Source organism: Xiphophorus maculatus, chromosome 8 (genome assembly GCF_002775205.1).
Source record: "Xiphophorus maculatus strain JP 163 A chromosome 8, X_maculatus-5.0-male, whole genome shotgun sequence".
Lineage (NCBI taxonomy): Eukaryota > Metazoa > Chordata > Actinopteri > Cyprinodontiformes > Poeciliidae > Xiphophorus > Xiphophorus maculatus.
The window spans coordinates 23,137,796-23,160,564 of NC_036450.1; the positions used below are offsets into that span (position 1 = coordinate 23,137,796).

A 22,769-nucleotide genomic window follows, 5' to 3' on the forward strand; every position below is an offset into this window, starting at 1 on the left:
AAGCCATAAGGAGAATTTTATTCATTAGAACAATAAATATACAAAACTCAATCTCAAACTACTCAACACATGACTGAAGGTAAAACCAGTGTGCATTTTAAAATGACACCAAACCATCTGAGAGCATACAAAGTATACATACAGTCCTTCTCCCCCCTCTACAGTCATCAGAAATGGCTTAGAGATAAATTAAGTACCAGTGTATATATCAAACCATGCTGACTGTAAGGAATAACCTGAAGCCACTGTGCATCTACATGAACACACAGCATAAAAGTTAAGCACTTCTCTCAGTTTTACCACATTATTGATCAAATTAAAAAAAATCAGTAGGTAACATGCAGAAATACCCTTCTTTCATGAATGACCTCTTGTTGCTTAGTAACATCATTGATGGGAGACGGACAGTAAATAAAGACTTATTTTTGTTTTTTTTTATACATCTTCCTTCAAAGGCTTATGCGGCTGTTATACTTCATAACACAAACTGTGATCGAGGAGACATTCAAGCAATGGAAAGCACCTTGGGGCTCGTAATATCTCTAGAAAAATACATACTCAAATGTTTTTTCTTTTAGAAGATAAAATGCACTGACAGTAACTGATGTCTTCATCGGAGTCTGAACTTTACTTCCAAATTTAAAGTGCCATGTTCTTTGGATTGCACAATGGAAAGAGTACGTTGAATGATACAAGCAAAAAACATGTCAGGAAAAAGGATAAATAGTTAATTTTTTCCAAGGTCTGTTTCTGTTACAAAATAGGAGAAACGTTTCAAAGCAAATGACATCAAATAGAAGTTAAATATTTCAAACTTGCTTTTTTTTTTTTTAAACGTACAACAAAAAAGAAAACAGTAAGGGGAAAGGATAGGATGGACAGGTGATAGGCTCCACCCCCTGGATGAACAGAGGAAGTCATGATTGGATAGATACTTGTGGTTTGCTGATAAATCAACACTGCCATCTAGAGGACAATGTTTCACTACAGCTGCTGATACAAGTTTCCTCAATTTAATGTTTTTGCACTACCTTAATCTGCTTAACTACTGTGCATAAAAATGCAACACAGACTTGATTGGAGAGTTTAAGATTTTGGGTGAATGACTCCAGAATTTGCACTAAAGCTTGGAGATAAAAAAGCAAGGATGGAAAAATACAAGGTCATGACCTAGAATGCACAGCATCCATCTTTTAGAAATACAGTCCCTCCACTAGGGGTCCCTGGTCTTAAGTTATGCACCTTTTGATTTTAACATAGTTTAAAAGTACCAGAAGACATTTTTGCATTTTCTTTTCACCAAATAATAAACTCATTAATGTCAAATGATTTGAACGAGAGGTCAAAGTATTCCAAAGTGGTTAATGGAGGGAAAAACGCCCCGAAGATCTCAGAGACAGTGAGAGAGTAGGAAGTATCTGTCCCTGATCCTACAGGCAACAGCAAACATCCAAAAAGGCACACAAGCATTTAACTTGGCCACACACACACGTACACGCGCGCGTGCACACACACACACACACACACGTGAATCCACACAAAGGAAGTCGAGCACACCAGTTAAGTGGTTAAGAGGAGGTTCCAGAGTGCGCAACACGGCCGGGTCCCAGGAACGTTCCAGGTGATTGTTTCTCACTGAGGCTGAGATTGTGGTCGAATGTCAGATCAAAGGCCGCTTGTTAACCTCCTCAGTTCCCGTCTGACAGCTGGAGGGAGGCTCAATAAGAGAGGGCGGCGGGAGGGGACTGAGCTCTTCACGTTGATTAGACTTGCTCTTTGAATGCTTCTTGCGCAGCCGTGGAGGCGGCGTTGGCAGCCGCCGTCCGAACCGTCTTGTTGGCCATGACGCCGGTGGCAAACTCCTGCTGGGCCTTCTCGAAGCTGGCGCCAGTGGTACGGTAGAGCGCGTGGATCTGGAAAACAACCAGAGGGTTAATTTGACCGCTACGTTCTCAAAGGTTTGACAAATCGGTTAGAGGCTTACCTTCTTGAACATAATGAGGGACAGGACAGCCAGGGAGGTGAAGAGAGCTGCAATGAGGATCATTAGGATGCCCACCGGGACGCTTTTGTTCAGGCCAGTCAAAGCCGAGATCCAACCGCTAAGATGGAGGAACAGCACGACAGAAAATAATAACTCTACAGAGGCACGGTGACATTTCTTTCACTACTCATTCTAGCTCTGAAACCAAAAAACATGCAATTTCCTGCACTAGATACTCATGTTTATCTTTACACTTTGCCACAAAATGTAAAGATAAACTGAAGGAAACGACACAAAAACATTTGAAGGCACTGAGCACAACTTCCTTCTTCATGAAATGTAAACAGAAATGGAGTGGCGTCAGATTTTAGTGATTGTAGGATCTATTTTGTCGTTGGTAATAGACCACAAGCCGTTTCTTCTGCTAGTCCTAGAACCGGACATTTGATTTAGTCGTGTTTACCCAAAACAGCAAAACGTGCTACAGACCACTTCCTGCTTTTGGAGCAGTCTCCAGAATGCTTAGCATCCATTTATGCCTTCGAAGCGCTCCACAGCTCATTTCAACCGAACAGAGACCTAGGTTTTTAGATGGACCAGAGTTCAATCAAGCATTCAAACTCCCCAAACAAACCAGACTTTCTAGGTAAACCAACTAGAGTTTGCTTAAAGTGGACTAAACAGTGATAGTGTGAATGCACCCTTTTTAAACTTGTGTTTGTTGTCAGTTCAAGATGTGTTTTGGGGTACGTCGCTACCAGCTGGGCAGATCTAGAAACTCTAATTTTTGCCTGTAGTCATTTACAAAATAGACATACACCACTTTATGTCTAAGCTGTCTGGATTGTGAACAGCAATTTTCAAGTTTTGCCACAAATTTCTATCAGAATATAAATCTGCTACCAAATGCAAAAAAAACAAAAAAAAACAAAACCTCCCCTTTTTGTGAATTTCTTGTGATACAGAAACGTTTAGTCATAATCCTCCTATATAAGTGAACTACATTCTGCTGAAAACACAAAATGTTTGACCTTATCGTCTCACCTCGCACCCCAGCCAGTAATACCAATACTCTGGAGGACGTAGACGCCAAACTGACAGATGTACACAAAGAAGAAGACAAAAAATCTGAAAGAGCTGTCGCTCCTGCAGGAAGAACAAAGAGGAAAAAAATGAGTGAGACAGAGGAAACATTGCCTGTATTGTTTGTCTTTTCTTCCAGATCTGTTTACCTGAATGCTCCGTAAAGCGGTCTGTACCAACAGACGAAAGAACAAGGCGTGAAGAGCAGCACCCAGAGGATGGACAGGCCAAAGTCCACTCCGCGTGCTGGGTCCACGCAGAACCAGGCCAGGCAGCCCACCAGGTTGGCCAGCAGCGTCCCAGCGTGAACTGAAAGTAGGATAGGAGGACGAAGGAGCGTTTACTGAAACTGGGACTGTAAGACTTTAGGGATGCAAACAATTAATTGACTTCCGACTAACTATCAATTAATAGCATGTTAGGTCAGAATGAATTCCAGTCAATTACCTAATAATGTTCGCTTAGACCTTTTTTAAGTGTTGTAGTTTGGCCTCCATCCAGGAGAGGGCACCGCTGGTCATTCTTAAGTAGAGCCAGCAGATACAGGAATAACGATGGCGGAGTCGGAGCATAATGGGTAAGAGAAACGGTCTGAACAGAGTTCTGTGTGGGATGCAAAAGGCACTTTATACTGTTCTAATTTAAAATATGAACATTCGCCAAGTTTTTAAAGCTAGGACTTTTAATAGCGCTCATTCACCTGACCTGCATGACGATGCAGCGTCAACTTCTCATTCAGAAATTACTGCTGCGCTACGAAAACATGGTGCCAATAAGCAAGGTCGATTCTGAGGTCTGTCGTGAGTTAATGCACTTCAAGGAGCGAAGTTTTAGCGTTTCTTCCAGACGGTACTTCTGATTGACCAGCTCTCTGTTCATGGGGAATTCAGTGCTTCATATAATCTGTTCTTTTCATCTTTTATGTCTCTACGGCAGAAGAACACAACAAGTTCCTGTAGTGTGAGTTTAATCATGTGAGAAAACCACAATTTTATGTTTATTCGGTCAGTTTTTCAGACAGCTCACAAAATAATGTAAAAAATTTGATGACTTAAAAAAATTAATAAATTTTAAAAACCCAGCTTATTATGAAAAATTAAGCCCTATATGTTATGAAAATAAGGCCCTCTTTGTACAAGAGCAAACAAGAGTTTAAAGAAAATGGCTGCCTATCAAATTATCGCTAATTGAACAATACGATCAATCGACTTTAGATTAATTCATTAATCAATAATCCCTAGTGGGCAGAAGAAAATGCTTGCTTAATATTTCAACATGTTGATTTGGGAAACAAAACAGGTGCACTTCATTTTTCATTAGCATTTGCTTTAATAGGCGTCACTACAAAAAGCACAGAGTTTGTCTGACTGTGGGATTTCATGTCACGGTGTGGATATGACACAAGGCTGCTGGAGAGCAGACTCAAGAGAGAGTCCTGTTTTAATGCGCCTCAATTTTTTAAATTTTTTTTTTAAAAACCTCCAGCTGGTTGGCTTAACAAAGCATTTTACTGAATACTATTCTGACTTGTTCTCTTTTAGGTCTGCGTGTAGAATGGAGCGACCTTTAAGGAATCATCTGACCCACTCCTTTCATCGGACCACATGATCACACAACACGCGTTTGTCATGTGGCGACTGAATTCCACACCAAGTCCTTCATCTTCTAGTTTACACTCACACACCAGCTGCAGGATCCCAGCTTTTATTCAGATTGGACGAGAGCCGCTTGGCCTAAACAACTGAGACTCTGTTTAACTTAAGTAAACCCCCAGTGAAGACGATAACAACAACACAGTGCCTTGTAAAAAGTATTCATACCCCTGGACTACTTTTGTTCTCGCTTCTTTCATCTTACAAGCATAATCTTACATGTATTTTATTGGAGCAGTTTGTGTTATCATTAATACACCGACTATTAGCGGCAGGCTTAGAAGAATAAACAGTTTTTAATTTTGAGAATAAGGTCATAATATTGTGAGTAAAACAGTTGTTTGACAATAAATTCATAATTATACAATAATAAAGTAGACTACAGTAAAGTCAATACTAAATAGAACATGAGAATAAAGTCAATATTACCAGAAAAAAACAGAATAAGGTTGTATATAAGGTGGATGAAGCAGTAATTTGATGAGAATTCCTCCATGAAAAACAGTCAAAACGTGGAAATGTGGAGTATAATGTCAAGTTACACTTTATCATTGGTTTAAAGTAACTAATGCGTCATCTACTAGAACATGAGGATGAAATTAGTATCAGCACCAGGACATGAAATTATCATTTCAAAGAAAGATGGTTACGTCAGATGTTGATAACTATTAAAAATGTGCTCTCATTAAAACTACTTTTTCTCATAATTTTAATATTTACTTCTGGTAATATTGAGTATTTATTCTACTCATTTGAGTTTAATCTTGTAATTGGAAAAAAAAAACAGAAGTATCTCAATCAGGCTCTAATTGTGTAGTGAAGGCAAAAATGTTACATTGTTTTTAAAATTCATTCATTCATTAAAATTCAAACTTTCTGAGTCAGGCCTTTGTAGAATCTCCTTTTACTAGGATTATATCTGCCTGCTCTTTACAAAATAGCTCAAGCACAGTAAAACTGCTAGAAGATTGTTTCTGAACATCAATTCTAAAATCTTGCCACCAACCCTCAATTAGACTTACAATATTATTAATACATGCGAATCTGAACAGGATGAAGCTAAACCTACGCCACTGGAGAAGTTTTGGGTAGCATATATTTATAGGCAAAAGTTTTTTTTATTATCATAAATGCAAAACTGTGTGTGTTTTTGTACAGTTTCTGCTTAAACAGCTTTGAGTGTCTTGTCCTTTCAGCAATTTGCCCTTTTTTAGAGTATCTGTACTCCAGTTAACAATTAATTGATAATAAAAAAGCTGACGATTATTTCAATAACCGATTCATCACGACTAATCTGATTAATCATTTCAGCTCTAAATGTGAAAAAGAGTTGTTAAGGGTTTGTAAATCCTAAAAGGTGAGAAGCCACTCACACATCCAGAGGTAGTACATGATTTTGACCGTCTTCTGGAAGTCGACAGGAATATCCACGGTGATGTCATGGTAGAAACACGGCCCCACCGGGAACTTCTCCGGGAGAGGAGGCCAGTTGTTTTTCCTGCCTGGATCAATCAACATACAGTTAATTAGAAGCTGATAATGTAACAAAAACAGTTACAAAGAAAAGAAGGATCTGAGAATCGTTTAATTCTCAATGTGATTACATGAGTCGGGGGGTTTACATACTTTTCTATGCCATGGCTCCCCAAACAGCCAAAGCCACAAAAAATGCTTCAACATATGTGAACATCAAGTTTAAGAATGTTTTTTCCTCACTTTTATTCACCATTTAATAATTAATACTTTAATTTTGGCATAAAAGCCACCTCAGACCTTCTGATTTTACTTGGCCAAGAGTTTTGTGGTGGAACATTTTAATGTAATATTATGTCTTTAATGATCTGTTGTTCACATGAGAGTATATTATCTGATGATAAAGATTTTCACCACAATCCCCTTTTTTGATCATTCAAATAAAACTTTGCTGTAGCTCATATTAATTCAAAAATACTTCAGTGTTGTTATAGATGGTGATGCCTGCGGGCAGGAAAGATCTCCTGTAGCGGTCTGTATTACAGCAAATTTGAAGTAGCTTCTGACCATAGACATTCTGTTTTTATAAGATCATGTGTGGTGTTTTATATTAATCCCCACAGTTCTTGCTGGATGGTCCCTTCTGTTGTTTTCTTATCACAAACCTTTCCATTTCCCGCACGCTACGCTACGCTATGCTACACTACGCTATGCTACGCTAGCTTGAGGAACAAAGTGGCTTGATAAATTTGGCTGGTCGCCAATCAGAACGATGAACATGGAAAAATAATATTTATTATTTAATCATTTGTAATGTAATTTAATAGTCATTCAATAATTATTGAAAAATAGATTAGATTTTATTTTAAAAATTATAGTTAGGAGGAAAATAATTTATAAGATTCTTTTTCTTCCTTTTTTCCTCATCTTCCCTCCAACTTTCTGCAATGCCCTCCCCCATTTTGAAAAACACTGATCTAAGTTATACCAAGTTGTCAAAAAAAACAGACAAAACAAAACAAAAACCTTATTGCTGCTAAAGAGAGGACATCTGTGTGGAAAATAAATGTTTGGCAAAGATATTTTTGCAGAATTACAAAACATCACACTCTTCTCTGTCACTCTGACCTCCTGACGCGCTGAGGGACTGCATCTCCCTCTCCCGTCGGTCCAGCTCCGCCGCCTTCCGTTCCAGCTCCTCCTGCCTCCGCAGAAGCTCAGAAGCTGCTCCTGACGACTCCTGCAAGCACAGTCCAGAAGGAATCCATCAACACACCAGGAAACATTTTGGGTTCTTCTGCTTTTGCTTGTGTTTTTCTGTTGTTACTCCTGCAGATTAGACCTAAATTTTCTCATCACAAACGTTGCCTCCTGCAGCACTGAGATGCCACCGGACAAATTTCAGCCAAAAGAGGTTCGGGAATTTTGTTCTATGAAGTGCATAGAAGTGGCTCAGTGATGCTGGGGGCTGTTTGGCTTCCTCACACTGGAAACCTGCGGCAAAACTACAGAAAAACAAAACATGCAGTTTTTGTTATTAGTGTACCTGCGCCTGAGGTTGTGAGTAGGCTGGAGGCTCCTCTGAGGCCCTCATGATGGCAGGCTGTGTGGTGGCCCCGGGGCCTGCACTCCTGGGAGCCATACCTGCAGGGCTCTGCACAGGAAGCAAAAGAGGAAACAGCCTTTTAAGTTTTTTTTTTGTGAGATCGCCACTATCTCACACTGTCCGACAGTGAGGTAACATGGCAAAAATTTGTAGGTTACAAATGCTCTCAAAAAAAAAACCTGCTGCAAGTAAATGAGGAAGTTAATGTTTCTTCAAATGGCGAACATGCTGATCTGTTAGTTATCAGCACGATCATACCTTCTGAACATGGTGTGAACATGTTCACATCACCAACTTCCCTCATCATTAATTAGTGATGAGAGGGGAAAAAAACACCTCAAAAGTACAGCACGTTACTGTATAAATAAAACAATAACATTTAAAAAAGATTAAATTAAAAAAGTAATGCTGCGTGGAGTGGAGGATACCAGTCGTAGCAGCAAAACAATACAAAAATAATAGTTAAGGGAGGAGAAATCGGAACCCGTTTATGTCCCTGTTTTTAAAATGTGAAGTCAGTCTCTGATTTATGACATTTCAGCTGTGGCTCAGTGTATTTTTTTGAATTTGTTTTCAGATGAAGTCTTCCAATAGGACAGTAAAAATCTGATAAGACTGCATTGAAACGCTCGGCGAACCAATTCCCTGCGGGGAACTGCTGAAATGACTAATTCTGATGGATTATTTCACAGAAAATATCAACACAAAACAGTTTGAAAAATCCATTTTATAAGAACACATTCAGCATTACAGCTTTGTTTTTGCTTGTTTCCTCTATTTTTCAGCAATAATGTCATATGTGGATGATTTTAGCAAAAGTCATGCATCTCCAAATGAAGAGAGTAGCTCTTTGTTCTTTCAGCAAATGGTCTTTTTTTTAGAGCCTGTTTGCTGTAGTTAACGATTAACCAGTTACTTAATTAGTTGACCAGAATTTCAATTATCGATTAATCATTTCAGCCCCAACAGAGTCAACATTTCCGCAGAAATAATCTAAATTTTAAACCTGTATGTGCTGTGCCTTGATAAGAGAAGATGACAAGTGTGGTTACAGGTTTTAACCTGGAACAAGTGAGCATCAGGGATCAATTCAGAGAAAAAAAATATATTTATCAGTATATGCAAATCTATGAGTGTTCAAAGACTCACTGGTTTGGCATCTGTGAAGGGGTTGTACTCCTCTGGCCCTGCAGTGGCCGTCTGTCTTGCTTGTGTCACCGATGGATCCTGAAACAAAAACAATTGGCTTCATGTGGCAGTGCTTTCAAATACATCACTAGATTTGGATTTTGAAAAGTAACATGAGAGAGGATATGAGAGCTCGCTTTGTTCAAACAAAACTAGTCTATAATTCAATATTTCTGCAGAAATATTGAGAAAAGATCATCTCAATGATTTTCACAAGACAAAATAAAAATAGTCGACCTTTTGAGTTCGAATAGGAGGGCAAATTCTTTTAGCCGCTTCCAACAAATAAAAAGAGGAACACCATCTGGCACGTTTCTCACAAGAATTTAGCTAATTATTGAATTGCAAAACTATCATACCTCTTAATTGCTAAGAAATGACAGCCGTCTCCTGAGTGAAATAAACATTTAAAAAAAAAAAAAAAAGCAGAAGTATGGATAACTTAGGGCAAGGCGAAAAACTGATTTTATCAATTAATCGAAATTTTGGTTTTTGAAGATTTAATTTTTGGAAAATCGTGATTTGGCCGAACATCTTCTTTGACAAGCGTGTTTCACAGCTTCCATTTGTACTTCATGTAAACTCTGACGGTATATTAGATTTCTTTTTTTTTTATAACATGAAAAAATTCGTATTACACAAATACCTTTGTAAAATTAGAAGAATAATGTCGTAATTTTAGGAGACCTCCAACACAAAAAAATAACAAAAAAAATTTACATGAAGAATGTTGAGGTTCTTGTCAAGTTATACTTGTGTACAGGTTTTACAGGTAATACTAAATAGAAATGTTGAATCTTTAAATACATTAGCATTTAATTATCATCAGTAGCAGAACTTTGAAACGATTCTGCAAACGACTGAATCTATTTCGAAGAACAAACAACACGAACTGAGGAGCTCTTGATAACGGAGGGTGTTTTCCCCCTCAAAATATTTTTTTTCTCATAAATTTAAGACTTTATTATTTGATAAAATTGCGTCGTTGGGGCACGGCAGAGGTGTAGGAGTAAAGCGCGCGACTCACGGACGCGTGCGTCACAGGTTTCGGGTCCCCAAAACAGAAGCAAACAAAATCAATTAAAACCGGAAATGATTAGACAAAATAAAAAAAACTTTATTTTCAACCCACATCGCACAGCCCTAGTATACATGCATTTGCATTAAAATCTTCGTCCCCGCACGCAACTGTTGAAGACATATATCACTGTTTCATAATTAGCTTACCATGAGCTGCCGGTTAGCCTCGCGCTAGTGTCATTCAAATGGCTGCTGGAAACAAACATCCAATCTGGGTTATTCCTGAAGTGCCAGCCTTATCCCGGCCCGGCGATGTCCTCTTATCGTCTCTCCCCGACTCTTAAATGTCTCGCAGCAGCTCTTCCGCATGCAAACGAGGCGTCACCGGAGCGCTGTCGTTAATTTTTTAGTGTACACTGCGTTTAAATTTTAATGCCTGTCCTACTGCCTGGCTCCACGCACCCAATGCAAATGAACTGTGTGTTTTTTTTTTTTTTCCTTTTTCTTTTGGAACATCAAAAGATCATCTGGCACACTCTGCCTGCTGCATGCCTCCATCATGGAGACTGGAGTTTTTAACGTAGAAGTGCGTAAAACGTTCTACCATCTCCTGGATCCGAGCAAGCGGCAGAGAGCTGTGATGTGAGATCTCCATCATTAAAAAACCTGACAGTCTAATTAGCCTACTTTCTGAGAAATAGGACAAAACAGTCAAAGACCAGAGGGTCAATTCTCCCCATATGTCGCCAATAATGCCACCATATGATTCCATGAAGTATTGATGATAGCTCTGAGCGTTATGGCGTTAGCCAGCAGATGAACGACATGAGGCAGTAGAGCGCAGGATCGGGAAATGAAGGAAATGAATAATTTACTGGGTACGTCATCATTCGATGATGACGACATTTGATTAATTTTCATATTAAGTAGTTAATTTTCAAAGCTGAAAATCGTGTCACGGTTGCAAAAGTCTTCAAACATTTTCCGTTCTTTGCTAGGTGTGTTGCAGGAAGCAGTGAATCAGTAAACGGCACGGTGAACTAAATCGAGCTCAATAATTTCCATTTGCATGATTATCGTTTGTTTTCCTCTTTTCTCTCTTTATATCAAAAACTGGACGGCAAAAAGTCTTCAGTCTGGTGCTTTGGTCTCAACTAGCTCTTTTTGTTGAAGGACAACTTTGTTTACAGAATCTTCACCATTTCATTTGCTGTTTCTGATGTTTTGTTTATTTATTTTGGATAGTTAAAATGTCTTCCAGTTCCTGTGTTTAAATATTCATTAGAATTGAACATTTACTGATATTTGGGAATGTGTTCTTTCTTTACATTACTTGAAAATGGTCTGAAAAGAGGAATATTATCATTTATCCCAACTTATCATCCAGCAAAATTTGTTATCATGACAGGCCTATTCTTCCACACTTTTGGTTTTAAGTTAATTTAATGAGACAGGATGGAGACGCGCACTGCCGGCCAGCTGGCTGAAGCATGGATACTACACTTTTCCTTTGCCTACAAGAAACACAAATCAGAATATATTTTAAATATTTAGAATAGTGAAAAATCCAGAGACCTATGCAGGGAAAACGAAGGGAGAGCCACCCATCTCATGACAAGGCAACACTGTTATAAGCAACAAGCTAAAAGCTAAACCTCAGAGTTACTCTATAAAGAGCAAAACCGTAAAATGGGGCAATCTTCTGCACAATAAACTGCTAAATTTTGTAGTGTTTATTCTCTTTCTTCTACATTATAACAAGTGTTATAGATAAAAATCTTACAGTTGTAATTATCCATCTTACTCATAATGCTCATATTCTTCACGAGGAAGTAGGAATAATTGCTGATTTTGTTTACAATGAAAGCAATCTGATGATGTTTTAGGTTTTTAACTGATTTCTTTTGTGTGATTACACTGGCACTTTAGATTATAAATACAATGAGAATCTAAAACCAGACAAAACTTAAAAGCGACTTCTTCTGTTAAAAAGGAATTAGGGTAGATGATGATGTGAACTAATTTGATCATTATAATTACTTCCATAATTATCTATTAACTGTTTGGTAACGTTGGAAAGGCAGCCAAACATTGTGTGTGCCCTAAAAACGACAGACGTGGGAAAATTGTCAGAAGAGTCCAAAGTTTTTCCACTTTGTTGGCTGTGACTTCTGTTATAGAAATGCACCAGGATCCAAATGCAATGGCAATTATATGGGCTAATAAAGTTATGATATTTATTTAAATTAAATACCATTTCCTTCTTTTCTTTTGTTTATTTAGTATTGTTGGAATGCAAAATTTGCATACAATATACAATATAACATTCTACAAAACAAGCAAGCAGTCCTTGTTCAAAAGCAATATTGTACACAGTGATACTGCGATGAAGATAGTAAGTTTATACATTTTACTGCTTTAACTACACATAAGCTCTACAAGCTCATGATTACTACGACACTCTTCCTTGTGGATGGTTTTACTGAGGGAATAAGACTCAAAGTTAGCCATTTCCAATAAGTGTGAGTAGTTTAAATATGAAGTCAGATGAAACACAGATCATTCATTCAGGCTTCAAGACAGAATGACACCCAAAGAAAAGTTGAATGGATTACAGCATAGCTGATCTGTTTTATACTTTTGAGACAATATGGCGGCAGCCCAGGACCCAAAGTTTTGGGGCGGCTCAAATTTTAGACTTTTTTCTTCTCTTTCTTTTTAAATAAGCACTGTACTTTATATGAAACCCATAAACTCAAGTGAAACGTGTTGTTTTACTTTTGTTAAATTTTTTTTATCAATGTGTACATGTACATTTGACAATTCGTAAGTTATAGTTCTCTTTTTGGGACCAACTATCTTACATGGGACGTTTCAAACATGCTAATGTAGAAGTCTATCTATTAGTGCACAGAACTTTGCATAAGTAAAATGCTTTATTTATTTATTTATTTGTGGACAGGGCACCAAAACTAACTAACCCGGGGGCCCTTATCCTTCTAAATCCAGCCCTGGGTGGGAACTCTTTTAGGAATTGGGCCCCTCTTTAAATCAGTCACAAATGTCTTTTTAATAACTTTGAATTTCAGGTTCACCAAAAACATCCCCAACCAACAACTGATGCCCGTTTGTGCATGTTTGCACCATCAGTTATGACTTATAGGGAAGGTAGGCGCTTAAAGGTCAAAGTGCACCTGATCAAACGCAAGCTGTCTCCACACTAGACAGAAGAAAATTTTGATACAAAGACAAAATGCGCTCATAGCTCTGCTTTGTTTTGAGTTCCTCCTTATCACTCGAGTATTTAATATTTCGTTAAGCTTCTATAGAAACATATAATTCTGTGTATAAATGAATTAAGTGAATCAAGTCAAATGTGAAAAACTAAGTGCGTATATACCTGTTGATGTTGCGGTCTGAGTTAGCGCTAACACCTGCTTTATATTTCTATATTTCGTATAAAGCTTCACATTCAAGTAGTTTTATTCCAGTGCCTTCACAGAACCCAGTCGGTACCAAACTTTCCCGTCTTACGTGTCGCCATGTAGTTGCTATAAATGTTGTATGAATACAGCGGCTAAAGCAGCTAACTTAGCCGGCCAGCGTTACCTGAAACGGGTTGCTAAAGTCCTGGTCCGCGAATGGGTTGCTGTCGAAGCTGGACATTGTTCCGCTGAATGGACGTCGGTTCCGTCCGGGTCCGTCTAATGTGTTGGTGGTTCTGGTAAGATTTACACCTGAAAGCCGGGTGAAGTGGCTCTGAGGCAGCCGACGAAACAACTGACAGGTGGAGGTGAGGGGAAAATGTTGACGGGTCCAGAAACGCCGGATCCAGCGTGACACGAGGACACGTCAGGCGGAAGTGCAGAAACGTCACAGAGGGGAAACACAAAGGAAAACGGTATTCACGTAAAAAAAAAAAAAAAAGTATTCACGTAAAAAACAAACAAAAAAAAGGTATTCACGTAAAAAAAAAAAAGGTATTCACGTAAAAAAAAAAAAGGTATTCACGTAAAAAAAAGGTATTCACGTAAAAAACAAACAAAAAAAGATATTCACGTAAAAAAAAAGGTATTCACGTAAAAAAAAAAAAAGGTATTCACGTAAAAAAAGGTATTCACGTAAAAAAAAAGGTATTCACGTAAAAGAAAGGTATTCACGTAAAAGAAAGGTATTCACGTAAAAAAAAGGTATTCACGTAAAAAAAAGGTATTCACGTAAAAGAAAGGTATTCACGTAAAAGAAAGGTATTCACGTAAAAAAAAAGGTATTCACGTAAAAAAAAGGTATTCACGTAAAAGAAAGGTATTCACGTAAAAAAAAGGTATTCACGTAAAAAACAAACAAAAAAAGGTATTCACGTAAAAAACAAACAAAAAAAGGTATTCACGTCTGGCAAAAATTCTCCTAACAGGATGCGATTATTGCGCATTACGTAATTCCCAGTCGCATGGGGGGGGGGGGGGGGGGGGGGGAGCAGCGAAGTCTGCTTTTTAATTCGGAAATATTTCAGATTTTAATGTTACTATTCAAAACCTCTTGAATCTAGAACGTTTATTAACTTACTGCTGATGGTAAACATAACCAAAAGGCCAACAATTTAAAAAAATAAAATAAAAATACACAGATAAATCTGTTAATATTTACTCAAATGCATCAGTAATTAATTTGTCTGTAAGAATAAAAGTATTAAACACGGTTTGTTAATAAGTGTGTGTATATATATATATATATATATATATATATATATATATATATATATATATATATATATATATATATATATATATATATGTATATATAATTTTACTGAATGTTTTTATGTCAGTGGATTTTTTATTTAATACGTAACTTTTGTCAACATAGATATTTCTCTTGCGTCAGGCTCTAGTCGCTGTATATCTATGGCCGCCCTGCAGCTGAAGCCCGGTCATGTGACGCCAACTTGTCCAACTCACACTTCCGCTTCTGCGTGTAAAAAAGTTGTGAAAAATCTGGGAGAAGTTTAGCTCTGCAGGAACTTTTTTTTTTAAAAAAAAAGACACTACGCTGACATTTTTCTTGACCAGGTAACGCGACGTTTACCGCTCCAATCATACGCGGAGTCAGCTTTCCGCTCGGACTGCAGTTTTAGAAGCGAAGTCATGTCGACTACGGCTCTGTACAACGACCAGCAAGGAGGCGCGGAGGCTGCGGTGGAAGCGGGGCAGGAGTCCACCGCCACCTCCTCCAGCAGCGGGGCTGCCTTTGGACTTTTCAGCACCGACTTTAAGAAGTAAGTCAACTCCCACATGTTTCACTTCCAAATAGTTCCGGGCTTTTGAGTGAACGGGCTTGTGGGTCGACGCCATGCAGCTGTTTGCAGCGTAAGCGGCCAGCATCAACAAAGCAGCTTCTGAGGCGGAAAGACTTGCTAGCATTCCTTGTTGCACGCCATCGTTGAGGACCTTTGACCTGTCATGTGAGCTCCAACTATACCCCTTTAACTTCAGCTGACGCCAACAAAATAATAACCTAGTACACGTCACCGTTTTGTGCTTATACTTTTTTATGCTGGTGCGCAAAACAGTTTTAGTTTTTCCTGCACGAAGTTAAGAATTCGGGGTTGGCCGATATTATTATATCAAATTTCATCATGATATTTTCGGTTGATGTTTATCGTGATAATGATAAAAATGATGATGAAACACTTTCACTTCTTTTCAGTCTTTTTTTTTTTAAGGCACAGCAATCAAAGCCACACAAATGCCACTCTTGAAAGATGTTTGAAATAATCTCCTTCATATGGAACTGATTTTTATTTTTATCACTTTAGTCATCCTGTACAATTTATTGAAAGTTATTGATGCCCTCATGAAAAATGGAGAAAATAATTCCAACAATACAGTCAGTTTCGTTTGATTTCTATGCATTATTAATTGGAATTTATTGCGATAAATCAAAATTTTTACAATAAATCTGATGCAATAAATGATACAGTAAATGCCTACCTTAGGGACAAGCTTTGATGTAAAAGTGAAACTTGTATTTCTTTCATTTTATGTTGGAAATATATTTTCTGTTTGAGTTCTTGGGAGTAAAAAAAAAACACCCCAAAATCTGGAATTGAGCCTGAAATTTGAAGTGGCCAGAAAAGAAACTCAATCCCTGCTGATTAAATTTACCTTTACTAGTTTATTGTTTTTGATTGGCTTTAAGTCATTTTTTGCTCCATGTTTGTGGGCTGTTTGCCTAATCTTCACGTCGGTGTGTAACTTTGTCGTGCTTTTTCTTTTTACATGGTTATGCTTTTCATTTTTCAAAGTCAATCATTAAAAAGCAGAATTTTACTACACATTTCTAGTGTGAGCTGTAGAAAACAAACTGTTTTCCCAATTGTGGGCGACTGTGACTCTTTGGCAGAGTAGTCGTCTTGCGATCGGAAGGTTGTAGGTTCGATTCCAGCTTCCTCCTGCCACATCGACATGTGGCAGGAGGGCAAGGCACTTAACCCCAAAATTGCCTACCGATCTGCGTATCGGTGTATAAATGTGTGTGTGTTTGTGAATGTGACTCTAGTGTAACGTGCTTTGAATGGTCAAAATGACTGGAATAAGCACTATATAAGTTCAGTCCATTTACCATTACTTTCTGATATAGTTTTGCAAACTGTGACTGTTGGAGCAAAAATGCGGTAAGAATGTCAAACACCTTTTCTAGTTGCAAAACTGTTCACACTATTGTTTTTTCTTCAATTTAGTTTGGTTTGAAGGAGGCTATAGTTAGCATGTTGCAGGTTTTTTTTTTTTTTTTTTTTTTACATTTCAGGTCAGAAAGCGACCAGCAGAGGTCAGCAAATCACAACTTGAATCAGCTTTTGCATCCAACACTTTTAAAGTCAACCACATTGATGTAGAGAGCTTCAGATTTAAGTTATCCGAGGTGTGTGATAAGATTTATTTATTTTTATATTTTAGTTTTAACGCTATGAATAGTGACGCCGAAAGAATGAACAAAAGTTCCCATAGATGCGTTCCCTAACCTTATGAAATGTCGTTCCAGAAGAGTGGAAGCTGTTATAGTTGCAAAAGGTGGGAAGACATTATATTAAACCCTGTATTAGGAAAAGAACGTCACATTACAGACTTAAAAAAAATATATATTTTAAAGGGGCAGTACTATGTAAACTCAAGTTTTTTTAAGCAATTGATCATAATATATAGTTATTCCCTCGTCAAAAATATACCTGGAGTGTTGCTTTGATTCTTACGTGCATGTTTGAGAAATCCTTTAGTCTCCCATGGCAACCATTCGAGTTTATAAAAGCCGAGCTTCCACATCACAAAGCAGCCCTGCGACGCAACTCCCCCACACAGCTCCTTCAGACTAGCAGCAGCAATTAGCAAACACCTGGAGCTCATTACATGAACTATTTCTCAGTCTGGTCCTCTGTGTTCTAACGAATGTTTGTAAATGCATAATATAGGTTCGTTGTGTGACGAAGTGCTAAGTGTTGGAAAGAGCAGGGGCTTCTTAAAGAGACGGAGGCCCAATTTCAAGTCGTCAACTTTCTTTTAAGTCTTATTTGATACATGTATCGTTTTTATAACTACTGAAGGTGAAATAATTACCTGTTTGTGCTATAAAATGATACTACATGGATGGAAAACGCATAACACATCAACAGAAAAACAGCTTTCCTCCATAATTGCAGTTTCCTTCTCTGTATTCTGTCAATCCATCCCCTCAAGGAAAACAATCCGGGTTTCAAACGGGCCAAAACTAAATTTGTCATAAGCCCGATTTCTTCATGTGCAATAAAAAAAAAAACCCTCCCTTCTTTTGCACTCCACGTCTTCAAGGCTATTTCCTCACATTCATCCTGGCTCGGCTATCTTTGATTAAAGGCCTGTCCGGTTGGCCTCGCCTGCCTAACTTGGCAGGGCATGCAGACCCCGGCCGTGTCGGCCCAAAAATGGATTATCGTACAGCGATAGCAGAGGAAAAGTGCCTCTATGTTTACCCACCAGTCGAGATAAGGCCCTCCTTTTTCCCCTAGAGGGAAGTGCTGTTGAGTCACACACAAAGCCAGGAGGCAGGTGAGGCAGCCGGGGCCACATGTGCCAGCAGGGAGCAGAAACGGTCGAATGACGTCCATTCAGCAGTAGGAGGAGAGAACGTGAACAAACCCTATCCTCAGGCATAAGGATGACCGTCCATTAGAGAGTTGAAGGGGGCATCTTGTGACTTTTTTTTTTTGCACAACAGAAGAGGAAGAGAGAAGTGAATGACAAAGTCTGTGCAGCCTGTCTTGTGGTGTTTTCCCAGCAGTGTCTGGCTTTGGCTAAAAAAGACGACTTCAGACTGAACCTGAAGAAGAAACAAACGTTTGTGGACTTTCCGTCTGAAGACAGTCCAGGATGAACGGCGGTTTCTCGTCGCTGCGTTCGGAGGCGGCGGGGGCCATGAGGACGGTGCTGGTGTCCGCCGAGAGCTTGCAGCTCACTCTGAAGCCTGAGCTCACTCAGGAGGAGCAGGCCCTGACGCACGCCGGCGGTAAACCCAAGGAGAAACTCAAAGCTGGGTACAGCAGTGAGGCCGTTGTCTGAGAAGAGATGTCTGCTTGGTTGCTGAGCCAGATGAAGTAGACAGAAGAACGTTAGGAGAATTAAAAAAGCGACTTGGTGGTTTGAAGCACTGTGGAGCAGAAATATTGAAATCACTGTGTTAATATGCGAAACTAGAGATGCACCGATCTGATACTGATGTCTGTATCAGTTCCAGATGTTGAAAAATCTTTTATATCAGGTTTCCATGAATGTGTCCCAATTCATAAGATCAAATCTATTCAGCCTAATTCTTTGCCTTTTGCTCTGAGTGACGTCATGTTTTACTATTTTACTCTTCGTTCAGAATTCCTAATTTCACTTGTTGAACCATTGGAATGAAGGTTTGTTGCAGTTTATTCAAGGTATTCAACCCGTTTCCTTCAGTTTCTATATTATTTATTTTACGTTGGCTGTTACTGCACCGGCTGAACAAATGAAAGTTGTTTTTACATGTTTGACCAAACTTGTGAAGCTATTGGTGTATTTAAACGTGCTGCACTGGTGCAGAGTTATCAAATAAATTTGTAATTCAGTATATTTATGTCTGTTTAAAAAAAAAAGAGAAACACTTTAAATCAATTCAGCGTTGTTGTTTTTGTATCAAATTGGTATCGGCTGACACCAATTTGATACAGATATCGGTATCAGAGGTGGAAAAAAGTGGATGAAATGTGAATAAACTTTCTTTCAAATTGTACAGAAAGTCCAATTGGGAATCTAAATATAATGTAAATTAAAAAACAAAGCATGAAGTCGCTCAGAGCACAAAACATAGAATTAGACTGAATAGATTCATCATTAAGGATCGGGCACATTGTCACAGATACCCTATCTAGAATTCTTATCAATATCAGGACCAATACAGATATTAACATCAGATTGTTGCATCTCTACACTTTTACATTCAAGGTGGAATGAGTTGAGGTGAAATTAAGGCATCTGCAGAGTTTTGCATCAATTAGCCTCAGCAAAATGTAACAATGCTTGTCATGGGAACCGTCTGAGTCTTCGCTGGAACAGTTGACTGGTAACAATGTCCTGCTGTTCTCCGCATGGGACACTGAGAACAACCATTGTGAGTTAGCCCGTTAGCTTCCTAAAACATAATCATTGTCGTCATGCCAACAATGAGCCGGTTTACCTCAACCTTTTACGAGGACAGCGTTGTTGTCAGACAGTGCCGCTGTTGTGCAACGTTACCTTTGCGTGTGTGTGCGTTTGCGGGGACCATTTTCTTGACACATACGACGTTGTGGGGGCCCACGGCTCCTTGTGGGAACATGTGTGGTCCCCGAGAAACACTGTTTTTGGAGTAGGGGGTAGATTTAGGACTAAGGGGTGAATTGAGTTTTGGTCCAGGTTAGGATTAGGTACGTAATGGTTAGAGTTACGATAATGGTAAGGTTTAGGCTGTAGAAATGAATGAAAGTCAATGGAAAATCCCCCACAAAGATAGCCACGTAAACGTGTGCGTGTGGCTTTAATGGGTGAAATGGATCCAGATGTCCAGAACATGGGGATTTCACAGCACCTTTGACCCAGTCGAAACTTTGAAACTGATTAGTTAAATAGCCTCTGTTGGCACACGATGTTCCAGCTGAGATGTTGAGCAGAAATGTCTTCCTGTTCCCAGAAACGAAGACCTGAAAGAGATGCTGGAGAGCAACAAGGAGTCCCTCAAACTGGAGGCCATGAAGAGAATTGTTCAAGTGAGTTTATTCTTATTTGCCATTTTTACTTTTTTTTTTTTTAGAAAAAACTACCACAACTACTATGTATATATACTTACATATTTGTATTCCTTTTAGCTCATTTCTAAGGGGAAAAATGCATCTGACTTGTTTCCGGCGGTGGTGAAGAATGTCGCAAGCAAGAACATTGAGGTATGGCACCATTGAGAAGCAGATGATTCATGTCATGTTGGCATGACTCACCACGTGGTTTCTGCTAGCGTGGCGCTAGAACAAATTTCCTCATATAAAGCAAGAATTGGATCATGTGGATGGCTTAATTGAGTTGCGGCGTTATTATTGTCCATGCAGTGGATGACCTGATTAAATCAAGATATTTTAGAAAAAGCTGATTCTGTTTCAAATGTTTGTGTGCTTGGCTTCTGTAGATTTTTCTTTTATTTATATGACAACCAGGCCTTTTGCAATAAGCAGTAAATCAATTAATTGCATGATAAATTAAATTAATTTGCATTGTTTGCTGTTTTTCTCTTTTCTCTCTTTCTACCAAAAACTGGATGACAAAAGTCTTCAGTCTGTCATTTTTTGGGAAGGACAATTTTGTTTACAGAGACTTCATAATTAATTTTATAATAATATAGATAATAATTTTTTTATTTATTTTGGATATTTAAAATGTCTTCCAGATCCAGTATTAAATGTTCATTAGAATTTAAATTTTATTGATTTTTGAGAATGTGTTCTTGCATTATTGTTATTATTATACCATTAACATTATATTGCTTGAAAATGGTCTTAAAGCAGCAATATTATCGTTTATCGCAATAACTCCTGGGACGATTTATCGTTCAGAAAGGTTTATCGTGACAGGCCTAATTACAACCACAAAATTCAATATGTTTTAATTAGATTTTTTTAAACTTGAAAAGTAGTGCATCATACACAAAGATAACACATAGTTTTATCTCTTTCTTTTTTTTTTTTTGGTTATATGACTCAAAACATGTTGCGAGTTTCTTTCATCCCGAGGACGGGCCTCGATATCCTCCCCGCGAAGCTGATTTTAGCAAATGACCAAACTCTAAGCAGCTGCTCCAGAAGGGGGTCCATGTCCAGAGCCTGTGAATGTTGATTAGCAGCAGCAGAATAAATCACGATGCGCGGAGGGGGCTAGCATGTGAGCAGGGGGCCAGAGGCCGGGCGCCGCGTACGAGTCATGGCGCCGAAGCAGCTGGGCGGCAGGGACCGGGGACAGGCCGGCGGATATAATTGGACAGAGGCGGTCTGCAGTCACATCTTCTCTCTCCTGCCTCGTCTGCACCAGCTGCTAGGGTTGTGTGAGGTCTTCTTACTTCATCTTGTCTCTCTCGTCTTTCCCCGGCTCTCTCCAGTGTGTATGTGTGTGTCTGTCTCTAAAAATGGCCTCCTCATCCTTGCTCGCCTCCCTCCCGTCTCTGCGAGCGGCCACAGAGTCGCACTAATTACTGCACAACCTGAAGAGTGGAAGTGCAGTTTGCTTGACAGCTGCTGCCATTTCATATGAAAGCTTTTGATTTTTATTCTAATCATTTCTGCTTTGTGATTCCTACAAACTTGGAAGCTGTGTGTTTTGCTCTTTCTTTGGTCTAGATTTTCAAAGACTAAGTTATTTGTAGAAAAAAGTGTGTGTGTGTAATAGAGATTTGAATCTTCCAGTGTCTTTCTAATCCTGAAAGGGTCAGAGTTTGATTCAGAAACAATTTGGCAGATCCTTGAGGGCAGATGGGTTGTGTCTCCTTTTTTCATGGTGAGTAATGCCATTAATTCCAGCAGTAATGACCAGGATGATAATTGAGAACTGTGGTGCTCTGCTGCTGGTCAATACGTGCTGGACTAGAACGCACAGGCCCGATTACTGGCTGAAGCTCTCCGTGATTGTACCTGAAATGTAACCTTTCTCCTGACCTCCAACTAAAATCAACTCATAAATGGGATCAGTAGTTCCTCAAGCAAGTCGTCATTTTTCACAACACCTCTTCTTTCCGCTCATCCGTCTCATTGGGAGGAAACGGCTTGGTTTGTTTCTAGAGCTCTAACGAGATTTGAGGCTGATTTTTAAATCTGTTTTTGTAAAGTTTTGACTTGCAGACACTGATTTTTAGAGGACTCTAATTTGTATTTCAGAGCTATAATTATTTAACAGCAATCTAAATATTCTAACAAAATGTTTTCACTAGGAGCTGAGGTGACGTCACACTGTGTGCGAGAGTGGACTGTGTTTGAAAAACAAAGACGATCACTGCAAGGTGTAAAGGAGCAGTTTTATGTAAAATCAACTTTTTTGCGCTTTACGTCATGTTATGTGATCCGCTCATCAAAATCATATTAGGGGCGTTGCTTTGATTTTGCTTCTGTCTCATAGCAGCCCTCCTACTCAGCTTCTTTAGACCAGCCAGCAGCAGTGAGCAAACACCTGAGTCCTCTACATGTTAGATTTTTTTTTTT

The 22,769-nt window shown here is 38.8% G+C and overlaps 2 protein-coding genes across 5 annotated transcripts in view; one reads left to right on the forward strand and one right to left on the reverse strand.

Moving 5' to 3' along the window:
- On the reverse strand, positions 1-13,865 carry scamp1 (secretory carrier membrane protein 1). 2 transcript variants are annotated; one of them, XM_005802441.2, is made up of 9 exons: positions 13,616-13,865; positions 8,948-9,025; positions 7,739-7,846; positions 7,321-7,432; positions 6,093-6,221; positions 3,217-3,376; positions 3,029-3,130; positions 1,985-2,102; positions 1-1,913 (listed from the first exon to the last, which is right to left on the reverse strand). In XM_005802441.2, exons 1-9 carry the CDS (start codon positions 13,670-13,672, stop codon positions 1,764-1,766), a joined length of 1,014 nt encoding a protein of 337 aa, XP_005802498.1. In that variant the 5' UTR covers positions 13,673-13,865; the 3' UTR covers positions 1-1,763. The 2 variants fall into 2 exon arrangements, with proteins under 2 accessions (XP_005802498.1, XP_023194452.1); XM_023338684.1 differs by lacking the exon at positions 13,616-13,865 and adding an exon at positions 10,214-10,423.
- Positions 13,866-14,965: 1,100 nt separating this feature from the next.
- ap3b1 (adaptor related protein complex 3 beta 1 subunit) overlaps positions 14,966-22,769 on the forward strand; it is a 58,504-nt gene continuing 50,700 nt past the window's right edge. Inside the window, exons 1-3 of one of the 3 annotated variants that reach the window (XM_023338094.1) lie at positions 14,966-15,281; positions 20,228-20,303; positions 20,403-20,477. In XM_023338094.1, the coding sequence (XP_023193862.1) occupies positions 15,151-15,281; positions 20,228-20,303; positions 20,403-20,477 (282 nt within the window). In that variant the 5' untranslated portion in view covers positions 14,966-15,150. The other 2 variants (XM_023338095.1, XM_023338093.1) reach the window with 2 other exon arrangements.